General features: G+C 37.2%; 8 gene segments (V, D, J or C); all 8 read right to left on the bottom strand.

Moving 5' to 3' along the window:
• Window positions 1-319: 319 nt before the first annotated feature.
• LOC124073358 lies at window positions 320-913 on the bottom strand. The segment is given in 2 exon segments: window positions 320-755; window positions 846-913. Coding segments are annotated over 2 exon segments (348 nt in total).
• A 4,608-nt stretch (window positions 914-5,521) lies between these two features.
• LOC124073338 lies at window positions 5,522-6,747 on the bottom strand. The segment is given in 2 exon segments: window positions 5,522-6,416; window positions 6,507-6,747. Coding segments are annotated over 2 exon segments (414 nt in total).
• Window positions 6,748-9,227: 2,480 nt separating this feature from the next.
• LOC124073377 lies at window positions 9,228-9,704 on the bottom strand. The segment is given in 2 exon segments: window positions 9,228-9,571; window positions 9,662-9,704. Coding segments are annotated over 2 exon segments (333 nt in total).
• A 5,707-nt stretch (window positions 9,705-15,411) lies between these two features.
• On the bottom strand, window positions 15,412-16,922 carry LOC124073371. The segment is given in 2 exon segments: window positions 15,412-16,596; window positions 16,687-16,922. Coding segments are annotated over 2 exon segments (345 nt in total).
• Window positions 16,923-18,276: 1,354 nt separating this feature from the next.
• LOC124073351 lies at window positions 18,277-18,742 on the bottom strand. The segment is given in 2 exon segments: window positions 18,277-18,609; window positions 18,694-18,742. Coding segments are annotated over 2 exon segments (360 nt in total).
• A 1,128-nt stretch (window positions 18,743-19,870) lies between these two features.
• On the bottom strand, window positions 19,871-20,535 carry LOC124073368. The segment is given in 2 exon segments: window positions 19,871-20,325; window positions 20,416-20,535. Coding segments are annotated over 2 exon segments (345 nt in total).
• Window positions 20,536-20,889: 354 nt separating this feature from the next.
• On the bottom strand, window positions 20,890-21,961 carry LOC124073347. The segment is given in 2 exon segments: window positions 20,890-21,828; window positions 21,913-21,961. Coding segments are annotated over 2 exon segments (363 nt in total).
• A 710-nt stretch (window positions 21,962-22,671) lies between these two features.
• LOC124073557 lies at window positions 22,672-23,128 on the bottom strand. The segment is given in 2 exon segments: window positions 22,672-22,997; window positions 23,080-23,128. Coding segments are annotated over 2 exon segments (375 nt in total).
• Window positions 23,129-25,232: the final 2,104 nt, after the last annotated feature.

Raw genomic sequence — 25,232 nt, 5'->3', positions numbered from 1 at the left:
GTGGAGTTTGCATGTTCTCCCTGTGCCTGCGTGGGTTTTCTCCGGGTACTCCGGCTTCCTCCCACAATACAAAAAACATGCACATTAGGTTAATTGGCTACTCTAAATTGCCCCCAGGTGTGAGTGTGAGAGTGTGTGTTATCTGTGTTTGTGTGTTGGCCCTGCGATTGACTGGCGACCAGTCCAGGGTGTACCCCGCCTCTCGCCCGTGGTCAGCTGGGATAGGCTCCAGCTCCCCTGCGACCCTGACAGATAAGCGGTATAGAAAATGGATGGATGGATTATAGTAATTATATTCCTTTGTACTTTCCACCTGCTTTATCTGTCTCTTTAACAGTGAACTGGTGTTGAAATCATTCGTGGTCTGAGGGCTCCTCCTCTGGTGGCTTCATGTTCCAAGTGTTCAGGCACTGAGGGGTTTTTGTTCAGCTCCACTGATGGTTTGTGTTACTGTGAGTCTCTGGCACAGAAATACACAGCAGAGTCTTCAGGCTGCACATTCTGTCCATTTAGAGTCACTGTGTTGCTGGAAGAGTCAAAGTCAATACTGAATTTGTTCTTCAGAGAATCTTTGTAATAACTGGTGCATCCAACACAACTGTATCCAATCCACTCCAGTCCTTTCCCTACAGGCTGTCTGATCCAAGCTGTGTAGTAGCTGCTGACAGAATAAGAGACCTGACAGGTGATGGTCAGACGTTGACCTGGCTGCACAGTCACAGAGGCTGGCTGTGTCAACTGTTCACACTTCACACCTGTTGAAAAGAGAAAATGTTTTGGAACAAATGATCAAGTTATACTGCAAAAGAAGAACTGCTGACTTTGACAAATCCACAGAGACTCACATCCAGCTGCCAACAGCAGCAGCAGAGCTACAGAAAACATGGTTTATGTTGAAACTGACGTGCTGTGAACTCCACTGACAGCCTGATGTGAAGTTTTTATAGCTGAGGAACAAGGAAGCTCACTGAGTTTGCATACAATCAAACATCAATGTTGGTGTGAGTGGAGCCAATAGAAGAGTCTGTTGACTGTTATTATATCTGCAGAGTGAAAACATGCCTGGAAATCACCTTTGATTTACATGTGATATTTTAACTTCATTACATGCTCAGCTGGAATTTTCTAATAATGTCCCTACAACTGCTATCTTTGCTTCTACTGTAAACTATTTGTGGTTAAGTAAGTTGAATTGACAATAATTTCATCTTAAAACATTATTTTTATATGATTATAAACACTGATTATCATTGTTGTGCAATCTTGTGTACATTTAAATTGTGTGTGTGTGATAAGATTTATTGCAGGTTTCAGTGTTTTGCAGGTGTTTGAAACAGGACAGAAAAACTTGGAGCCTTTAAAGAGAGACGCTGCTGGAACTAACACTTAAAATATGAAGACTAAACATTTAAGATCAGATGAAAACTATGGTCATAAGTTGCTTTTTTTTAAATAATCAGCATATTTTATCTTTATGTGTGGTTTAATCAAAATTACAAATAGTTGTCAAGCAATCAAATATCATGATTTGTGAATCAGAGTTTGTTTGTTATTTTTTTTATTGTTTTTTCGTCAAGAAAATAAATCAATAAATAAAATGTGGCAAAAACGACAGAAATTGTAACACATGAAGGCACATTATTATTCCTGCAATCCATTTTACTGCTGATGGTAAACACTTTGTAGTCACACTTCATTATTCAAAACGTGCTGAGTTAAGTTAATAATTGACTTTTGTTGAGGGTAGAAAAGTTTCAGCTCCAACATCCAGTGTACATGAGCAGCAGGAGGATTAAACTGAGTGTCTCCTTTTAGCGACAGAGGAGACAGAAACTTGACACTGACATTATATTATTATATGTAACCAAGTAAATGGTTGGTAAATGCCGAAGTTTAAGTTTGTGCGTGAGGTACAGAACCACAGAAAATACAGTTTCCTGCTTCAACAGTACCGCTGTAGATGTCAACGTTCGACAGCAGGGGGCGTAGTTTCCCCGTTCCTTTCTGAGTCGTGCTTGTTGAGGGGTCAGGATGCTCCGGAGAACGAGCAGGGGCACAGGACCACGCGCTGCGTTGCAGGGAACAGCTACTGCAGTTGACGGTGAGAGCGATGAATAATACTGTTTTGTTGAAGTATTTAACACAATACAGCTGTAACGTGGTTCATAAGCGTGTGATATCCTCACTGAAATCCTAATTTTATGATCTTGTTGACGATTTCAGCTGTTGGTGGAGTGAAAACACGACATGTGGGTCACTGGAGCTCATCACCTGTGAATTTGGAAGGGAAATGTTTGTTGATAATGCTTAATATGCTGTTAACTTTATTTTTCTAATGTATTTAACTGTGTGGAGACATTTTGTTTACTCAGTGAAATTAAGTGAAGTTTGTCAGGTTGATATGTTACAGATAAATACTTTAAGGTGATTTTCTGAAGCAGTGTGGTGAATGTTTGTCCTGTTTTCTTTGTTTTGTTTGTCCTTCTATTAGAGAGCCACTGCCGTATTTGCACCGTATTTGTGCTGTATCTGTGCTGGAGTTACGCTGTATGTGCACTGTAGCTGTGCTGGATTTTTGGCTGTAGTTATACAGGAACAGTATTGGATTCCTTTTTTATTTTTTATTTTAAAGTAATAGGCTTTAATTAATTTAATTTTTTTTTTTTTTTTTTGTATTCAATAACCAGACAAAACCTTTACACTATTTTTCCTCTATGAGAAGAGCACCTCAAACATATTTTGAAAAGACAATTAAAGATACCCACAACAAAAACTGTATTTGAAGTTTTGTGCATGCTTTACCCCATCTTCATAAAACTCAGTTAAGATCAATGAGAGGAGCACACATGAGAGCCTCTACAACAGGAACTGCAACATTGTTTTTCACTCATATTGTGACCAAATTCAAATATCAAATAACATCAGCATTTATGTGGCTGAAATGTACACATGTAGAATTTCATTTGTTATGTCAATGATTTCAGCAGATTGGTCTGCTGCGATTGATTGTTTTGTGAGGAAGTAATAACACTTTTTTTATTTGTTTGAATGTACAATGGTTATTGTTGTTGGTAAATGATGATTTTCCTACAGACAAATATTCATGATATTTTAAAAAGCAATGAAAGATAATGATATTCTAATCCTGTCCAGTAAAAATGAGTCCTGTATTCAAACTGCCTATTAAACTCAAATAGTTTTCAGCTTTAATTTAGTGCTCTGAATATTTTATTTTTTGAATTCAGTTCTGGTCTCATAATGTTGTGCAGAAAGTTTATTCACATAAAAGTTCCAAATAGTTTAAGATGTGAGCATGAAAACAACTATACTGCAGCCAACACATTTTAAAATCCTGCGAGCAAAACAGTTTTGACCAAACTAATTAAATACATAAAATGACATATTGTTTGCTTTCTCAAATCAAATGAACCCGAGTGAAATCAGTGGTGGTTTAGACACTGAATAAAAATGATATTATAATTTGTCACACAATCATCTTGCCAACATATTTTACCACTCAATTATCTGTATGTTGCATTGGCAAAAAAGCTTCTGAGAATAAGAAACAGATTCAGATGTTGCAAAGTGACTGAAGGTGACAAGGATCATTTATTTTTCATTATACAAGACAAGGTTCAAATTTAAAATGCAAATTGTTGTCCTTTTATTTTTTCAATGGATAAATAATTGCTTAAAAAACAATTTTATTATTATTATTATCTAACTTTTTATCAGTAGATTCTCTGTACACCAATGATTGCTTACAAACACACTCTAACACCTTCATAAAATTTGCTGATGTCACAGGCTCATCTCAGAAGGAGAGGAGTCAGCCCACAGAGATACAGAGACTGTCAGAGTGGTGAACAGCCTGACACTTAAAGACCATAAAGACCAAAGAGCTCATACTGGACTTCAGGAGGAAACAAGCTGCAGACCCGCCCCCCTCTGCATAAACTGGGCATGTGTGAAGAGGGTGCAGACCAGAAGAACCTCTTCTGGTCAGAAAACACCATGCCACATTGATGGCTATACAATGAGTGTGTTTAACCTTTGTTTCTATAAAGATTTTTTTTATTGTTTTCACTTCATTACTTGTGGAAGCTTTTTATTGTTGAATAGTCCCAAAATGTTTGTATTACATGCTGGCAAATACTTCTGAAAACATGTGAACACATTTTCATTGTACCAATGCAGACAATTTAAGATAAGATAAGATAAGATAAGATAAGATAAGATAAGATAAGATAAGATAAGATAAGAGAAGATAATCCTTTATTAGTCCCATAACTGGGAAATTACAGTGTTACAGCAGCGAACAGGATATGGAGGGTGCAAAGCATGCAAGGAAGGATAAGGGCATTCAGAAAGAATAAATACACAGGAAACAAGTACCTGCAGCTGTACACAATACAGAAAAAGAAAAAGACTATTCACACTAGTGTTCCTCAAGTTATGATTAGCGGATGGATTAATTATCGCACAGATTTGTTTAATCAGCACCGTAACAGGATTAGATTGTCTTTTAATATCATCTGAGGATTCCAAGTAAAAATTGCAACTAAAAAGAAGAATATGTCTGCAGGTTGCAAATGAAATTTAATATTCACCCACACTGGACAATACAAGGCATCAATATTTAGTAAGTTGCTAATAAAAATAAGAACTTTTGATTGAAGATCATAGTCAGTATTACACTGAAAATGAAGAAAGTGAATGTCCCCAGTGGTGGTAAACAGAGGAAGTAGTTTTTGTATGACTCTCTTGTTATTGTCTCTCACTGTGTGTCTCCTGGCACAGTAATACACTGCTGTGTCCTCGGTCTTCAAACTGTTCATCTGGAGATAAAGTTTACTGCTGGAGTCATCTCTGGAGATGGTGAACCGACCCTGGACTGACTGGGAGTAATAGATGTGAGAACTGCCAGTGTGTATAAATGCAACCCACTCCAGTCCTTTTCCAGGAGCCTGTCTGACCCAGTTCATAGGGTAGCTGCTGAATGTGAATCCAGAGGCTGTACAGGTCAATCTGTGAGATTCTCCAGACCTTTTAACCACTGGTTCAGATTCTGTCAGAGTCTGACCATCAACACCTGAAAAGCCAAAATAAAAGTTACATTAATGATTGTTAAAAGCAGCAGTCCTGTCCTATAGTCCATCATGTTAAACTGTGTGTCCACTGTTCTCTGTCCTCCTCTCTGCAGTCACATAAGTAGAGGTGGAAGATGTCTGAGTTTTGCATTGACTCCTCCTCACAGGAAGGAGACTGTGTGGACTGGATTTGATGTGAGACAAATGAATATGAATATGAATGTGAATATGAATACATCTGTATTTGACATTTGAGTTTGAATTTTGAGGTTTTCAGTTGTTTAAAATTTGAATCTTGGTCAAAGAGAGATCCCCATTAGCAGAAGATACAAGGAAAAGCACATCATTCAACTGAAACAACAAGTCCTAATATTTATTTTGCACTTTCTTTATTTATGTGTAATTATTTGTTGTTGTGCTACTATGACAACAAAAATTTCTTCAGTTTGTGTCACAGCCATGTTTATAACAAACAAACAAACAAATAAACATGTACATTTTCACTGATATCTTGTTGTGAGAAGAGAAACATCTTCACTTGCTGCCCTTTCATGTTCAACCAAGCAGCACAGCAGATCGTTCCTGCTGGTTTCAGTTCTTTTTTTGGCCAAAATGTAAATTTTAGTATCAGATGCATGATCTTCATGTATGTACTTAAAAAAGGCAAATAAACACAGTTTTACCACACTGATATAGAAAATTTGACCAATAATAATAATAATTATAATAATACGATATAATATTGTCATTAATTAATTAATTGATACTGACGCAACTGAACTGTCACGCCTTGTGTTTTGTTTTGGTTGTGCTTTTGAATTTTGGTCTACATGTCTTGACAAAGCTAATTTTCATGATCCTTACGACACAGTAAGTGTATGCTTTTGACTATTATTACTCCTGTCTGCCTCTCTGTCTGACTCTGAATCTGGGGTTCAGCCCTCTGTGTCTGCTATGCACGCTGTGACATGAATGTTCCCAGTGGTGTAAATAGAGGAACTAGTTTTTGTATGAGTCTCCTCTTGTTGTCTCTCACTGTGTCTCTTCTGGCGCAGAAATACACAGCAGAGTCTTCAGGCTGCACATTCTGTCCATTTAGAGTCACTGTGTTGCTGAAGGAGTCCAAGTTAACGCTGAACTTGTCTTTTAGAGAATCTTTGATGTCTGTATCCACACTCATCCACTCCAGTCCTTTCCCTGCAGGCTGTCTGATCCAAGCTGTGTAGTAGCTGTCAACATCATAAGAGACCTGACAGGTGATGATCAGACTTTGACCTGGCTGCACAGTCACAGAGGCTGGCTGTGTCAACTGTTCACACTTCACACCTGTTGAAAAGAGAAAATGATTTGGAACAAATGATCAAGTTATACTGCAAAAGAAGAACTGCTGACTTTGACAAATCCACAGAGACTCACATCCAGCTGCCAACAGCAGCAGCAGAGCTACAGAAAACATGGTTGATGTTGAAACTGACGTGCTGTGAACTCCACTGACAGCCTGATGTGAAGTTTTTATAGCTGAGGAACAAGGAAGCTCACTGAGTTTGCATACAATCAAACATCAATGTTGGTGTGACTGGAGCCAATAGAAGAGTCTGTTGACTGTTATTATATCTGCAGAGTGAAAACATGCCTGGAAATCACCTCTAATTTTTGATATTTCATCTTCATTACATACTCATGTCCATGCAGCTGTAATCTTTGATTTTACTGTAAACCATCCTCAATGTGTTGTTTTAACAACAGTTTAATACTCTATTATAATATTCTGTTGCTTTTTACGTAATGGCAAATATCATCATTATTCTTAATAAAAATTCATCTAAACTAAAATCAGAATTGCATTAACAATGTTGATGTGCACTGATGGAAGTGAAAGGAGCCATGTTTACAGTGTGTTCAGCATGTTGTCAAGTGATTAAAACACACATGAAATATGATATGAACTGGTTAGCAGAAAAGATTTTTAATATTTTCAGGAAAAAAAAGCTGCTCAAGAATTGAAACTTGGACTAAAATAAAATAAAATAAAGAAAACTATATTTGAGATCACTGAGAACAACTGATAATAGAGTCTCCTTTCAATAAATGAGGAGAGAAAAACACAGACATTATTCTGGCAAATTTTTAGAACAATTATTATTCTTATGATTATGGTTATTGATCATAATTATGATTATTATCGGTATTATTATTGTAGTTTCAGCAGCCACATTATTGTCCTGTATTTGGTCCTCTAATCAACATGTAATCTTTATTGTATTTTGTATGTGCTTATGTTTGTGCGTGTGTGTATTGTTGAATAACAAAATTTCTCATGAACACTTTCAGGACATTCCGTATTTTTTATTAAAAATATAAATGGAATTTAAGACAAAAAACTTCTCATAACTCATTAAATTCATTTTAAAAAGATCACTTGCATTTGCAATTTGAAATGAAGTATAAAGCATAAATACATTGTTTGGACTCCATCAGAGTGAGAAATGACTCCTGTAGGAATTTGTGCAGCTGCTCCACCAACTCCAGTCACTGTGAGTGTCGAGGACAATAATAAACAGCAGAATCTTCAGTCTTCAGACTGTTCATCTGCAGATACACCTGCTGTCTGCTGTTGTCTCTGGAGATGGTAAACCGGCCTTGGACTGACTGAGAGTAGTAGATGCTGCCACTGTCATATCTGATATAAGCAAGCCACTCCAGTCCTTTTCCAGGAGCCTGTCTGACCCAGTGCATGCTGTGGCTGCTGAATGTGAATCCAGAGGCTGTACAGGTCAATCTGTGAGATTCTCCAGGCCTTTTAACCACTGGTTCAGATTCTGTCAGAGTCTGACCATCAACACCTGTCAAAGCAAAAATAAAAGTTACATTAATGATTGGATGTAATTCACGTTAACATCAAGAGAGATTTAGAAAAATTCTTCACCTGCCCAGCAGACAGTTAAAAGCAACAGTCCTGTCCTATAGTCCATCATGTTAAACTGTGTGTCCACTGTTCTCTGTCCTCCTCTCTGCAGTCACATAAGTAGAGGTGGAAGACATCTGAGTTTTGCATTGACTCCTCCTCATTGTGTGGTGCTCATAAGTCAGACCATTTTCATCAAAAGAAAGTAAATAACAAGAGGAATCAAAACGGAATTTGAGAATATTAATTAAACTTTGAAAACAATTCAAGAGAAACATATAACCCTCAGATGGATGTCATGAATACCCATGTTTTTCTTCCAGGATAAATAAATTATTCAATAAGGCAGAAACATAATCATAAACTCTTTTCCATTGCATGAAAGAAGATTTGTGGAGTTTTTTTTCATCCTCTCTGTATTCACGTTAGTAAAGGATTTTTTCATTGGGTTTCTTGGACTTGGAAAACATTGTAGGAGTTGTGACGCCAATCAACTAAATTTGATTCAAACAAGTCTAAACTTTAAACTTTAAACCTGACAATTTCAAATGTTTTCAGATTCATCCATTCATCATTTATATTTTATATTATATATATAGCAGCAGCATTATATAGATAGCAGCAGCAATACACACAACAAGCTAAACAAAAAGTAAATAGCAAAATAAAGTGGCATATATAAAATATATATACAAGGCAATATATATAAAAAAGTAACAGTAAACAGTGTAATGTAGTGCAAAATAAAGCAGAGGTAGAGTGTAGGGTGCCAGCAGAATGTAAAGTGTGTAGTAGTGACTGTATGTTATGACCAGAGTTTAACTGTTATTGTACAGTGTGATGGCATGTGGCAGGAAAGATTTCCTGTATCTGTCCCTTCGACAGCGGAGCTGCAGCAGCCTGTGGGAGACGGTGCTCCGCTGTCTGTCTACTGTGTGGTGGAGAGGGTGCTGTTCATTGTCCATGATGGATAACAGTTTGTTCAGTGTCCTCCTCTCCACCACGGTCTCAAAAGAGTCCAGCCTAAGACCGAGTATATTATATTTATATTAAATAATATTAATACATAATATTAAATATTATATATATATTTTTATATTATAATAATTACATAAAGGCACATATTCCATATTCCCTTATACTTTCACCCTGCTTTATCTGTCTCTTTAACAGTGAACTGGTGTTGAAGTCATTAGTGGTTTGACGGCTCCTCCTCTGGTGGCTTCATGTTCCAAGTGTTCAGGCACTGAGGGGTTTTTGTTCAGCTCCACTGATGGTTTGTGTTACTGTGACTCTCTGGCACAGAAATACACAGCAGAGTCTTCAGGCTGCACATTCTGTCCATTTAGAGTCACTGTGTTGCTGGAGGAGTCTAAGTTAACGCTGAACTTGTCTTTTAGAGAATCTTTGATGTCTGTATCCCTGCTCATCCACTCCAGTCCTTTCCCTGCAGGCTGTCTGATCCAAGCTGTGTAGTAGCTGCTGACAGAATAAGAGACCTGACAGGTGATGGTCAGACGTTGACCTGGCTGCACAGTCACAGAGGCTGGCTGTGTCAACTGTTCACACTTCACACCTGTTGAAAAGAGAAAATGTTTTGGAACAAATGATCAAGTTATACTGCAAAAGAAGAACTTCTGACTTTGACAAATCCACAGAGACTCACATCCAGCTGCCAACAGCAGCAGCAGAGCTACAGAAAACATGGTTTATGTTGAAACTGACGTGCTGTGAACTCCACTGACAGCCTGATGTGAAGTTTTTATAGCTGAGGAACAAGGAAGTTCACTGAGTTTGCATACAATCAAACATCAATGTTGGTGTGACTGGAGCCAATAGAAGAGTGTGTTGACTGTTATTATATCTGCAGAGTGAAAACATACCTGGAAATCACCTCTGATTTACATGTGATATTTTAACTTCATTACATGCTCAGCTGGAACATTTTGATAATGTCCCTACAACTGTTATCTTTGATTTTACTGTAAGCTATTGGTGCATAAGTGAATTGAATTGACAATAATTTTAAATTAACAAGTAGTAGTAGTAGTAGTGAAATTTCATATAATTATATTCTTAACACTGAATATCATTGGAGTTCATTCTTATTATGTAAATGTGTGTGTGATTGTGCACAAAGATAAGATTTATTGCAGGTTTCAGTGGTTGCAAGTTGCAAAACTTGGAGAAAAACAGCAGCTGGAATTGAAATTTTGATGACAAAATGTGAAAACTAAATCTTTAAGATTAGATGAAAACTATTATCATAAGTTGCTTTAGTTGATTAGCACCTTTATGTGTGGTTTAATCAGAAATACAAACAGTCGCCAAGCATTTAAACATCATGATTTGTGAATCAGAGATTGTTTATTATTTTTATTGTTTTCTGTTTTCTCCAAGTAAATAAATCAATAAATAAAATGTAGAAAAAAACAACACAAATTCTAACACATGAAAGCACAGGATTATTCCTGCACTCCTTCTTACTGGTGATGGTAAACACCTTGTAGTCACACTTCATTATTCAATGAAGTGTCAAGTTAATAAATGACTTTTGTTAAAGGTAGAAGAGTTTCAGCTCCAACATCCAGTGCACATGAGCAGCAGGAGGATTAAACTGAGTGTCTCCTTTTAGTGACAGAGGAGACAGAAACTTGACACTGACTGCCCTCTAGTGGTTTTATACAAGAAACTAAAACATTAATTGTCAGCATCATGAGTCATTTTAGATTCCACAAAATTGACAAAAAATGTATTGTTTCAATTTGTGGCTTTGTTTAGTTTAAGTTTATTTTCAACAACTTCATTGTTATGCTGTCTGTGGCCGTTTCTTCAGCAATGATTGTTATTGTGTCTTGTATTGTCTTGTTAAAATTATTTATAAAAAAATATCCCATGTAAGATAAATATAAAAGAATTTATCCATCCATCCATCTTCTATACCGCTTATCCGTCAGGGTCGCGGGGGGAGCTGGAGCCTATCCCAGCTGACTACGGGCGAGAGGCGGGGTACACCCTGGACTGGTCGCCAGTCAATCGCAGGGCCAACACACAAAGACAAACAACCACACACTCTCACACTCACACCTAGGGGCAATTTAGAGTAGCCAATTAACCTAATGTGCATGTTTTTGGTATTGTGGGAGGAAGCCGGAGAACCCGAAGAAAACCCATGCAGGCACAGGGAGAACATGCAAACTCCACATAGAAGGGCCCAGACCGGGATTCGAACCTGGAACCCTCTTGCTATGAGGCGACAGTGCTAACCACTGCACCACCGTGCCGCCCCAAAAGAATTTATCAATTACACAATTTTAAAAAAAGCAATATAAATATATCTTATCAAAACTATTAAATAAAAAATCTTCATGTTTGGTCCCCAAGAGATCATCACTATGGTCTTTATTTAACAAGAAGCAAAACTCAAAACAGCACACACTTACTGTGGCATTAACTCCTGGCAAAACATGGCATGGAAAACCAGGACATGGAAATCTTGAGATGGCATGAATACAATCAAAAACTCTCTGACAAAAGGTGGCTGGGAAGACAAGGACTAAATAGACAAGACAATAAGACACAGGTGACACACATTAGGAGGGAGAAAACAATCAGGAAAACCAAAAGCAAAGCTACATGAAAACAGGGCACACAGGGGAAGAGACACTTTCAAAATAAAACAGGACATGACAAAAACCTTGAATATAACACATGGAAACACAAGACACACATGGAACATGACACAAGGACTCAAAAACCAAAAGACAGAGAACCAGGACGTGACAGAAACCTTGAACATAAAACATGAAAACACATGAGAAGACAAACATGAAAGATGGCACATGGACTCAAACATAAAACATGGAAACACAAGAAACGTGACACACGGATTCAAAAACAAAAGGACAGAAAACCAGGACATGACATACTGTAGGATTTTGTGCAGCTGCTCAACCAACTCCAGTCACTGTGAGTCTCGAGCACAATAATAAACAGCAGAATCTTCAGTCTTCAGACTGTTCATCTGCAGATACACCTGCTGTCTGCTGTTGTCTCTGGAGATGGTAAACCGGCCTTGGACTGACTGAGAGTAGAAGATGTAGCTACTGCCACCGCTAATATAAGCAACCCACTCCAGTCCTTTTCCAGGAGCCTGTCTGACCCAGTGCATGCTGTGGCTGCTGAATGTGAATCCAGAGGCTGTACAGGTCAATCTGTGAGATTCTCCAGGCCTTTTAACCACTGGTTCAGATTCTGTCAGAGTCTGACCATCAACACCTGACAAAGCAAAAAGATAACATTAGAAGATGAAAGATGAAAAATGAAATTCAAACAACAAATTATGATGAATGAATATTCTTCACCTGCCCAGCAGACAGTTAAAAGCAGAAGTCCTGTCCTATAGTCCATCATGTTAAACTGTGTGTCCACTGTTCTCTGTCCTCCTCTCTGCAGTCACATAAGTAGAGGTGGAAGACATCTGAGTTTTGCATTGACTCCTCCTCATAAAATGCACAAATCAGGTCAGACTGGTTGTTTTACCTTGTGGTTCTTGATCCTCACTGATCCAAACTAAAAAGTGCCAATTTATTATCTTTTTTTCCACATTTTTGATTTTCAGAGGAACTGATGTTGTTATTATTCTTGTTTTATTTCATGTTTCTGTGGAACATTTCAATACTTGAATGTGTGCCATGAAACAAGAAAATAGTTGAGTATTACTGTCTTGGAATAGTATGATTATTATTGTTTTATCAAAATGAACATTATTATTATTTTTATTATTATGGTGTTACTGTGTCACAAAAATAATTCATGCATTCATTAGGAGGGAAATCTATTTTTATGATTTTCTCATTTTTTTTTCCTTATTTTCACTGTTGACATCATTTATTCAGACCATCACTGGATAAAAATATGATCAACTTCTCATGTTATACTGCTTATAAAATGACAAGAACAATAAAAGTATTTTCAATTAAAAACATTTTTCATATATTTGTACAAAAATATTGAAGAAATACAAGGACCTTTTCACCTTGTCAAGGAAGCTGAAGAACCCTGAACAAAATATGTCTAAATAAACTAAACAATTATTGCTGAATTATTGATGGATAGATGAATGTTTTAGTCGGTCCTTTTGGCCGCCATCATGAGGGGTTTTGTTGTTGCTCTTACAGCTAAAGTGCTGCTCAGCCTCATAATGAGATAGTCAACCTGATGATGTGTAAACTGAAGACAAAATGTGACAGAAATTCAGTGTGGGAGGTCACATCAAATATTCTCTATTTGGGATTATTTCAATAACAGCTTGTGTGTGCAGCACTTTCTTTCAGTGACTGTCATGACATCTGCAGTAGTTTGTGAACAGCTCTGTGGCTTCCTGTATCACTGTGGCTTCGAGCACAATAATAAACAGCAGAGTCTTCAATCGTCAGGCTGTTCATCTGCAGATACACCTGGTCCACGTTGTTGTCTCTGGAGATGGTGAAACGATTCTGGACTGATGTGGAATAAAGTTTAGTGCCTCCACTCGGAGCAGAAATGTGTGCAACGAGATCAGGCTTTGCATTGACTCCTCCTCACAGGACTGAAAGAAATGGTGAACTGATTGATTATCAGCTGAAAGGATGGAATATATTCAAATGTTGGTAACACTGAGAGACCAGGAGTGACTGAACAAGACAAACAAGACAGAAGTCAGTGAGATCCAGGAAAAAGTTCCTGCTTTAAAAAATAAAAATGTATAATCAATGTGTTCCTTCATGCAGTCAGTGTGGGGTGGGTTGTGTGACAATGAAAACATCTGATTTTTGTTTTTGTAAGCAGCAGTAAAAAGTAAAAACACAAACAGGAGTACCAGAAAAAAACAATGAAATCAACTCGAACAGGAGTCTTACAGTGATAAAAAGTAAAGTTTGGCTCAAAAAAAAATATGAAACCATTTCGCATTTTCATGTAAAAAAAGCTCTGAAAAGACTCTGTGATGGTGAGAGTAAATCAGCATTTTTCAAAATATTTATAACATCTAAATGTTTGAGTCTGACAAAGAGAGGGAATTTTTTTCAGCTTCTGATGAGAAAAACAAAGGAAGCAGCAACCTGTTTGATGTTTTTCCCTGGCAGGTATTCATGACTAACATTAAACCAACAATCACTGATGTATCTTTATTTATGATGTACTACGGGTTGTAATGCTTGTTGTGTATTACTTTTAAATTGTATTAATTTGAATTTAACTAATTCATAAAACCTCTTGTATGTGCGGTTGAGTCACAAGCTCTCTGCAGCCATATTGTCTGGTCATGGTGGTTTACCATCAGTCACGCAAAAAGAAGAAATACCAAATGGGACAGAGCTGATAAGAAGTTTCTTGCTGATAAGAAACCTGGTCGAGTTTTAGATTTGTGTTTATTTTATTCTGCTTTCTCAAGCAGTCACCATTATTGCTGAACTAAAGGAACTGTGCTTTTTGAGCTGAATCAAATGCTTTTCAGGTTTTTTAAGTTACAATGTGGGTCGTTGTCATTGTCATTCATAGATTTAATGTTGTACATTTTTTGTTTTTCCTTTGGATATTATAATGTGATTTTTACTTGTGTGGATGCCAAAACTGTAGCTCTTACTTTGCCAATGGTTAATGGGAATTCAAATAAATAATAAATAATAATAAATAAACTAAATCATCCCAGTGACCACATACAACATCTTGTCAGTCTCCAGATTAACAAATATGTGTTATAAATATATATATTAGGATGTTTTTGATTATGAAAAAGGTTTTCAAGTTATCAAATCATAGATCATCATCATTGTTACGCCCCCATTGAGGTGGAGTCTGGGGGGATACTGGAAGCTGTAATGCAGCAGCCAAACAATTTAAAGAAGTCCATGTAGTGGAGAAAAATACAGATGCTTTATTTCTATCATAAATTAAATTTAACTGAAACAACAGGAATTAAACCTAAATGAATGTGGGGGAGAAATGGGAACGAGTGGTAGTGCTAAAATAATCAAAAAACAGCGGAAAAAACTAGGCCTGAATACGCTCTGCTGCTGACAGCCTGATGTGAAGATTTTATAGCTGAGGAACAAGGAAGGTCACTGAGTTTGCATACAATCAACCTTCAGTGTTGGTCTGACTGGAGCCAATGTGACTGAAGGTTTTTGTACAGCTGCTCAAATAGCTCCAGTCACTGTGCAGCTCCCGAGTGCAATAATAAACAGCAGAATCTTCAGTCTTCAGACTGTTCATCTGCAGATACACCTGCTGTCTGCTGTCATCTCTGGAGATGGTAAACCGGCCTTGGACTGACTGAGAGTAGCGTTTCTCATCGTTATCATTTTCAACCCAGGCAACCAACTCTAGTCCTTTTCCAGGAGCCTGTCTGACCCAGGTCATTTTTTGGGAGGGAAATCTTTTTTGATGAGTTTGCAAGCATTTTCACTGTTCATTTATTCTTAATATACTCATGCATCACCAGCCAACTGAATGCTTGTTGACATCATTTATTCAGACCATCACTGGATAATAATATGATAAACTGCTCGTCCTAAACTATACTGCTTAAAAAGCAACAAGAACAATAAAAGTATTTTCAATTAAAAATATTTTTCACAACCATTTAAAGACCTTTTCACCTTGTCAAGGAAGCTGAAGAACCCTGAACAAAATATGTCAAAATAAACTAAACAATTATTGCTGTAAATAAAATTAAAACAAAATTGCACGAGCAAATAAAAATTGAACTATTGATGCAACAATGAATGTTTAAGTTGGTCTTTTAATCAGAGAAACATCTGCACTTGTTGCTCTTTCATGTTCAGCCAAGCAGCACAGCAGATCGTTCCTGCTGGCTTCAGTTCTCTGGTTTTCTCATCTCAGCGTAGTCACAGTCTGGACGTCAGTAAACTGGGAGGCTGCTGTGGTCTGACTGGACTTGCTATTTGAGTCTTTTTTATATAAAATATCTGCAATTTCTTGCAATGAGCAATACATCGTTGTAACTTCGAACTTCCATTTAAAATAATGTGTAAATCTTTACATTTTTAAAATTTGCCAGAATGTAAATTTCAATATCAGAAGCATGATCTTCATGTATATACTTAAAAAGGCACATGGACACAGTTTTACCACAATGATAAAGAAAATTTGATCAGTAATAATAATAATAATAATAATAATTATTATTATTATTATTATTGTTAAATTAATTAATTGATACCGACACAACTGAATGTTCCCAGTGGTGTAAATAGAGGAACTAGTTTTTGTATGAGTCTCCTCTTGTTGTTTCTCACTGTGTCTCTCTGGCACAGAAATACACAGCAGAGTCTTCAGGCTGCACATTCTGTCCATTTAGAGTCACTGTTTTGCTGGAGGAGTCTAAATCAATACTGAACTTGTTCTTCAGAGAATCTTTGTAGTATGTGTAGGATCCAGCTCTCATTCCAATCCACTCCAGTTCTTTCCCTGCAGGCTGTCTGATCCAGTTTGTGTAGTAGCTGCTAACATCATAAGAGACCTGACAGGTGATGGTCAGACGTTGACCTGGCTGCACAGTCACAGAGGCTGGCTGTGTCAACTGTTCACACTTCACACCTGTTGAAAAGAGAAAATGTTTTGGAACAAATGATCAAGTTATACTGCAAAAGAAGAACTGCTGACTTTGACAAATCCACAGAGACTCACATCCAGCTGCCAACAGCAGCAGCAGAGCTACAGAAAACATGGTTTATGTTGAAACTGACGTGCTGTGAACTCCACTGACAGCCTGATGTGAAGTTTTTATAGCTGAGGAACAAGGAAGCTCACTGAGTTTGCATACAATCAAACATCAATGTTGGTGTGACTGGAGCCAATAGAAGAGTCTGTTGACTGTTATTATATCTGCAGAGTGAAAACATGCCTGGAAATCACCTCTGATTTACATGTGATATTTTATCTTCATTACACACTCAGCTGGAACATTTTGATAATGTCCCTACAACTGTAATCTTTGCTTTTACTGTGAATGCCTCAATGTGTTGTTTTGACATCAGTTTAATATTTAAACATTCTGTCACTTCCTGTGCAATGAAAAATATTATCATTGTTCTTAATTAAAACATAAACCACATAAATCAGCATTTGCATTAGTAATGGTGATGTGCACTGATGGAAGCAAAAGGAGCAACAAAGAAGAAAGCTTGTTGTAAAATCACTGAAACACACTTTAAATATGATGTGAGCTCTTTTCCTCAAAGAATTGACTTCCTCTCAGCATCTCCTACATCACATTCATGAATTACTTCCGAGCACAGATTTTTGTATTCACTACATTTAATTCATTTATTGATTGACTTACTGTATTTGCTGCACACAGAAATACAGGGACAGCAGCCAGTCAGTTCTCATATAGCTGTGATCGGTCAGAAAAATGGTATCACGTAAAAAGTATCAAAATTTCAATCTGATGCTGCTGGTTAGCAGACAAGATTTTTAATGTTTTCAGTGAAAAAAACTGCTCAGGAATTCAAACTTGTGCTCACAAAATAAAATAAAGAAAATTACATCTGAACATCAGAACATCTGATCTTAAAGTGTGATTTCAAGAAATGAGGAGAGAAAAACACTGAAGAAACTGTAACATCTGCAACTCTCATCACTCACTTTAGATTCCACATAATTTACAGACATTATTCTGGCTTATTATTATTATTATTATTGTTATCAATCAGTTAATAATAATAATACAATAATACTATATTTTCAGCAGACATTTTGTTGTCCTGTATTTGGTCAACTAATCAACAAGTAATCCTTATTGTATTTTGTGTGTTTGGGGCGGCATGGTGGTGTAGTGGTTGGCACTGTTGTCTCATAGCAAGAGGGTTCCAGGTTGCAATCCCCGTCTGGGCCCTTCTATGTGGTTAATTGGCTACTCTACATTTCCCCCTAGGTGTGAGTGTGTGGTCGTCTGTTTTTGTGTGGTGGCCCTGCAATTGACGGGCGACCAGTTCAGGGTGAACCCCGCTTCTTGCCCGTAGTCACCTGGGATAGGCTCCTGCCCCCCCGTGACCCTGACAGATAAGCGTTATAGAAAATGGATGGATGTGTGTGTTCGTGTGTGTGTGTGTATTGTTAAGCAATAGAATTTCACATGAACACTTACCAGATGTTCCACAAAACTTGAACTGTATAAGATCACTTAAACTTGCAACTTAAAATGAAGTGTATAGTATAATTACAGTCATTTTTTGAGCTCCATCAGCATGAGAAATGACTACTGCAGGATTTTGTGCAGCTGCTCCACCAACTCCAGTCACTGTGAGTCTCGAACACAATAATAAACAGCAGAATCTTCAGTCTTCAGACTGTTCATCTGCAGATACACCTGCTGTCTGCTGTTGTCTCTGGAGATGGTAAACCGGCCTTGGACTGACTGAGGGTAGTAAGTGCTGCTACCACTGCTAATAGCAGCAACCCACTCCAGTCCTTTTCCAGGAGCCTGTCTGACCCAATGCATGCTGTAGTCACTGAATGTGAATCCAGAGCCTGTACAGGTCAATCTGTGAGATTCTCCAGGCCTTTTAACCACTGATTCAGATTCTGTCAGAGTCTGACCATCAACGCCTGTCAAAGCAAAAAAGAAATTATATGAACTGTTACCATAAGTGAAATTCCAACAGCAAATTATGATGAGTGAATATTCTTCACCTGCCCAGCAGACAGTTAAAAGCAGCAGTCCTGTCCTGTAGTCCATCATGTTAAACTGTGTGTCCACTGTTCTCTGTCCTCCTCTCTGCAGTCACATAAGTAGAGGTGGAAGACATCTGAGTTTTGCATTGACTCCTCCTCACAGTGTGGAACTTGATTTGACTTGGATCTCACTTACTGTTTGGTCAAAGTGAAAAATGTTTACTTTTGAAAAAATATTCTACAATTTCTTATCATAAAATATAAACAAAGAACATCTGTAAAAACCTTGCTTTTCATGTTATATTGTTTAGTACTTTTCACAAAATGCTCCTAAGTCAGACCATTTTCAGGGGAAAGAAAACCCCAGTTGGAATAAAATTGAAGAAAAGTGATGAGAATATGGAATAAAATGGAAACCAAATTCAGGAGAAATGTGAAACCCCTCAGTACATGGATACTCATGTATCTTTCAATATAAATAGATTATCCAGTGAAATTCCTCTCCAATTCAAAAAACAAAAGTTGTAGTGAAAACTAAAAGTTTTTTCACTCTCTCTGCAGACCGATTAATAACTACCGGTACAACTAACAACTACATTTCCCACTGCCTCATCCTCACAGAGACGACAGAATTTGTTGGACTTCATCAACAATGTAGGAGCTGTTTTACCTGCCAAATGAATTTGATTCAAGCCAATCCCATGACCCTGAACCATTTGAAATTTCTTTAAACTAAACTTAAGTATCCTCCAGCAAACAATTTTCATCTGGTGAAGTTGATGAGTGGAAAAGTTTCAGTTGTCACACACAGTGGAGCAAAGTCTTGTTTGTTTGTAGTAATTAATTAATTAATTAATTATTATGATCTTTATTATTATTTACTACATTTGATGTAAATTGGTCAAACTGAATATTAATAGAAGATAACTGATTCAGTGAAATTATTAATACATTTATCAACAATGTCATGTGTCATCTGTGTTGAAAAAAGTCAGGAACTGTGACACAAAAATGGAAAAATTTATGGGTTTTTTTTGTTGGAAGAAGAACTTTTCAAAGCACATTTGTGAGCTGAAATACTGTTGTTATCAATTTACCCTCTTATTGTGCGGTCAAACAGAAAAGATACTTTTTAAAAAATTCCTCCACTGTATATTTAATATTATTTACACTGTATAATAATCAATGTTATATTCCTTTATACTGTTCCCCTGCTTTATCTGTCTCTTTAACAGTGAACTGGTGTTGAAATCATTAGTGGTCTGAGGGCTCCTCCTCTGGTGGCTTCATGTTCCAAGTGTTCAGGCACTGAGGGGTTTTTGTTCAGCTCCACTGATGGTTTGTGTTACTGTGACTCTCTGGCACAGAAATACACAGCAGAGTCTTCAGGCTGCACATTCTGTCCATTTAGAGTCACTGTGTTGCTGGAAGAGTCTAAATCAATACTGAATTTGTTCTTCAGTGAATCTTTGTAGTGTGAAGCTCCAGTACCTTTCATTCCAATCCATTCCAGTCCTTTCCCTGCAGGCTGTCTGATCCAAGCTGTGTAGTAGCTGCTCAGAGAATAAGAGACCTGACAGGTGATGGTCAGACGTTGACCTGGCTGCACAGTCACAGAGGCTGGCTGTGTCAACTGTTCACACTTCACACCTGTTGAAAAGAGAAAATGTTTTGGAACAAATGATCAAGTTATTCTGCAAAAGAAGAACTGCTGACTTTGACAAATCCACAGAGACTCACATCCAGCTGCCAACAGCAGCAGCAGAGCTACAGAAAACATGGTTAATGTTGAAACTGACGTGCTGTGAACTCCACTGACAGCCTGATGTGAAGTTTTTATAACTGAGGAACAAGGAAGCTCACTGAGTTTGCATGCAATCAAACATCAATGTTGGTGTGACTGGAGCCAATAGAAGAGTGTGTTGACTGTTATTATATCTGCAGAGTGAAAACATGCCTGGAAATCACCTCTGATTTACATGTGATATTTTAACTTCATTACATGCTCAGCTGAAACATTTTGATAATGTCCCTGCAACTGCTGTCTTTGCTTTTACTGTAAACTATTAATGCCTAAATGTGCTTTATTGACAACAGTTTAATATCAAAATATTGTGTCAGTTCTTATGTAATGGGAAATATCGATTATCATTATTCATAACAAAAAATACATCAAAACTAAAGCACTGGATTGACAAAGATGATGTGCACTGATGGAAGCAAAAGGAGCAGCCAAGAAGAAAGTTTCTTTCTATAAGCCAAGTTTACAGTGTGCTTAGCATGTGGTCAAATGATTAAAACAAATAATTTTCAACATTAGAAAATCTCTACAACAGCAAAGGAAACTGAAAAATATTGTTTTGCCAGCCACTCATTTTTTGCACTCATGGAGTCATAAAATAACAAAATGTTTTTCAATAACAGTCTTTAATTTGCGGTGTAAAGGTTTATGAAAGGTTTATCAAACTAATTTAGCCTTATTTTTGATTTTGAAAGCATTGAACAAGAAAGCACGTGTGTTTGTATTTCATGCATGATTTCCATCCATGTGTTTATGAAGACATATGGACACATTTTCTTCATACTAATACAGATTCTTTTTTCAGGACATTTGTACTATTAGAATTTTTTATATTAAGTCATTATATTTCTGTAGGTTGTAACTGAATTTAACATTCTGACATACCAGACAAGATGAGACCTCCATATTAATTCAGTAGCTACTCAGAATTTTACTTGATCATGTTCAGAATTAGATTCAGAAACTGAAGAAGGTAAATGTCCCCAGTGGTGGTAAACAGAGGAAGTAGTTTTTGTATGACCCTCTTGTTATTGTCTCTCACTGTGTCTCTCGGGCACAGTAATACACTGCTGTGTCCTCGGCCTTCAAACTGTTCATCTGTAGATAAAGTTTACTGCTGGAGTCATCTCTGGAGATGGTGAATCGACCCTGGACTGACTGGGAGTAATGGATAGGAGAACTAGATGTGCCTATATAAGCAACCCACTCCAGTCCTTTTCCAGGAGCCTGTCTGACCCAGGCCATAGCGTAGTCACTGAATGTGAATCCAGAGGCTGTACAGGTCAATCTGTGAGATTCTCCAGGCCTTTTAACCACTGGTTCAGATTCTGTCAGAGTCTGACCATCAACACCTGTCAAAGCAAAAATAAAAGTTACATTAATTACTGGATGTAATTCACATTAACATCAAAAGAGATTTAAAAAAAATTCTTCACCTGCCCAGCAGACAGTTAACAGCAGCAGTCCTGTCCTATAGTCCATCATGTTAAACTGTGTATCCACTGTTCTCTGTCCTCCTCTCTGCAGTCACATAAGTAGAGGTGGAAGACATGTGAGTTTTGCATTGACTCCTCCTCATAAAAATGCGCAAACCACGTCAGACTGGTTGTTTTACATTGTGCTTTTTGATCCTCACTGATCCAAACTAAAAAGTGTCAATTTATCATCTTTTATGTTTTCGCATTTTTGCTTTTCAGAGGAACTTATGTTGTTATTATCCTTGTTTTACTTTGTGTTTCTGTGGAACATTTCAGTGCTTGAATGTGTGAAACAACAAAATAGTTGAGTATTGCTGTCTTGAAATATGATTATTATTTTTTAAATAAAAAAAAAACATTATTATTATTGTTGTGTTATTGAAAAAAAAATCATTAGGAGGGAAATCTTTTTTTGTTGATGTTGTCAGTGTTTTTCTTATTTTCACGGTTGACATCATTTATTCAGACCATCACTGGATAAAAATATAATCAACTTCTCATGTTAGACTACACTGCTTATAAAATGACAAGAACAATAAAAGTATTCTCAATGGACTGTTGACTGACGTAAGCACATTAATCATGTGGTAACCGTGGGAAAGATGAGTTTACAAACATTATATTGTCCTAATTTGTTGAAATGCTGAGTATTAGTTGATTTTCAGGAGCCAGTTAATTTTCTTTCACTTCATGTCTTGTAGCATTTTGTACAGCTGCTCAACAACTTAAGCCACTGTGGGGATCTCGAGCACAATAATAAACAGCAGAATCTTCAGTCTTCAGACTGTTCATCTGCAGATACACCTGCTGCCTGCTGTCGTCTTTGGAGATGGTAAACCGGCCTTGGACTGACTGAGAGTAGTGGATGTTGCTACTGTCATAAACAGCAGCAACCCACTCCAGTCCTTTTCCAGGAGCCTGTCTGACCCAGTGCATCCAGTAGCCACTGATTGTTAATCCAGAGGCTGTACAGGTCAATCTGTGAGATTCTCCAGGCCTTTTAACCACTGGTTCAGATTCTGTCAGAGTCTGACCATCAACACCTGTCAAGAGAAACCAGATCTTCAAGTGATCCAAGTTGATAACATAAAATCACAACAAATTGACATCAGTGAATATGTTCACCTGCCCAACAGACAGTTAAAAGCAGCAGTCCTGTCCTATAGTCCATCATGTTAAACTGTGTGTCCACTGTTCTCTGTCATCCTCTCTGCAGTCACATAAGTAGAGGTGGAAGACATCTGAGTTTTGCATTGACTCCTCCTCATGGGAAGGATTGTGTCTCGTCTGTGACTTCTGTAATTTGACATTTAACTCGAATTTGTGTTTTGTGCTCAGTAGTTCAGTTGTTTGAAATGTTGCTATTGGTCTCCTGATGTTGTGCCTCAGAAATACTCACAAGAAAAGAAAGACAATAATCGAAGCTACAAGCAAAAACACACATTTGAGAAACCAAACACACATTTGTGTTCATTTAAACTCCTGATTGTCAGAGTTTAAAGGAGCTAAAGAGGAATCTGAGAGGCCAAGAACAACTACAGGGAGAAGACTGAGGCCAAACTGGGACAGAACAGTGTGAAGGATGGAATTAAAATACATTCAGTACTATATGACATGTACGATGCTCTGCTATTGGACTGTATTATACTATATTATGCAAATGTGTTATACTCTCTTATTACATTTTAGAGTCTACAATATGATATTTCTGTTAAAGGTTCATAGAAACATGACTTAGTATTTTTATTTACTATCAAATATTACTTTTTTCCAATTATGTTTCATTAGAGACTTTCTGTTTTTAATTGTAATTTTTTTGTGTTTGTACAGCTGAATCCAATCAAAATCACTAACAATCAAAGTTTAGACAAGATGTAAATGTAAAAATCAATGTCAGATGCATACTTAACAAGGACATGTGGACAGGGTTTCTGATGCACTGTCGCCACTGTACATAAGAGGAATTTTTTTTAACATCATCATCAGCTGTGTCTCTTCAACTTTATTTGTTCACTTGCTTGTGAGAAACATTTAATTGCACGTTAATGAATAACATTTCATTTAAATCAGGTGACAGTGCAAGCAGTGTGTCTCCAAGAGTGACCAGAGTAGAGAGAAATCCATGCTTTTACTGAAAGAACATATATTTGTAAAATGTTCAGATGGACTTTAATGTTACCATAAAGATGATTAATTTAGCAAAATAGTCTACCTGCTATGACTTAATTCACTGTAAAAATATGTTACAGTTGAAGTTGAAAAACTGAATGTTGTAGATTACAGAGTGTTTAAAGGCAACGTATTTACATCATTGTCCACATGTAGGGGCAGATGTTACTGTGAGTCATGATGAATTGTCCCAACACACTGACAGATGTGTTTTTATTAAATAAATGTGTATCACTGTTAATGTGTCATCATTCAATGGGAAATTAGATTTCAAAGTCTCGACAGGCTTCAGAGCTTCTAGAGCTTCTCAAACATATTGATGCAGCACTTTAATTGTTCTGTTAGTGCTGTGGGGAAGCGAGCTCACAAATGGTGTGAGTATAAAACTCGAGTTCAGTCCAGGGTTTGAGTGTCAGTAAGTTTAACATGACAGAGGAGACAGAAACTTGACACTGACTGCCATTTAATGTTTATGTTGCTTCAAAAACTTCAAAACCTCAAACTGTATTTGTCAGTATATTTTTTGCAAACACTGGAATTCTTTCTCTGCATTTAATCCATCACTAATTGAACACACACATGCAGCATGCAGTGAAACACACAGGAAACACACTCCATCCACATTCCTGCCAGTCCAGGGTGGAATCGAACCGGCAACCCTCCAGTCACAAGGCGCTTCTCAAACCTCTGACTGCTTGTCTGACCCAGTGCATCCAGTAGTCACTGAATATGAGTCCAGAGGCTGTTCAGGTCATTCTGTGAGATTCTGCAAATAGTTGAATATTACTTGTATATTGTTTTGGAATAGCATGTATCATTATTATCTATATCAAAATCATCATCATTATTGTGGTTGTTGTTATTGTTATTATTGAATTGATTTCACAGCAGTAAAATAATAACTCAACATTGTGTTACTGTGTCTCTGAAAAAAATGTATGCATTTGTTGGGAGGGAAATCTTTTTTGATGATTTTGCCAACATTTTCACTGTTCATTTGTTCTTAATATACTCATGTATCACCAGCTAACTGAATGTTGTTGACATCATTTACACAGACCATCACTGGTCAGTAAAACAGATTGTTCCTGCTGGTTTCAGTTCTCTGG

Source organism: Scatophagus argus, chromosome 16, assembly GCF_020382885.2.
Source record: "Scatophagus argus isolate fScaArg1 chromosome 16, fScaArg1.pri, whole genome shotgun sequence".
Lineage (NCBI taxonomy): Eukaryota > Metazoa > Chordata > Actinopteri > Scatophagidae > Scatophagus > Scatophagus argus.
The sequence above is the reverse complement of the archived record's forward strand: the minus strand, read 5'-3'. Positions and strand labels throughout refer to the sequence as shown.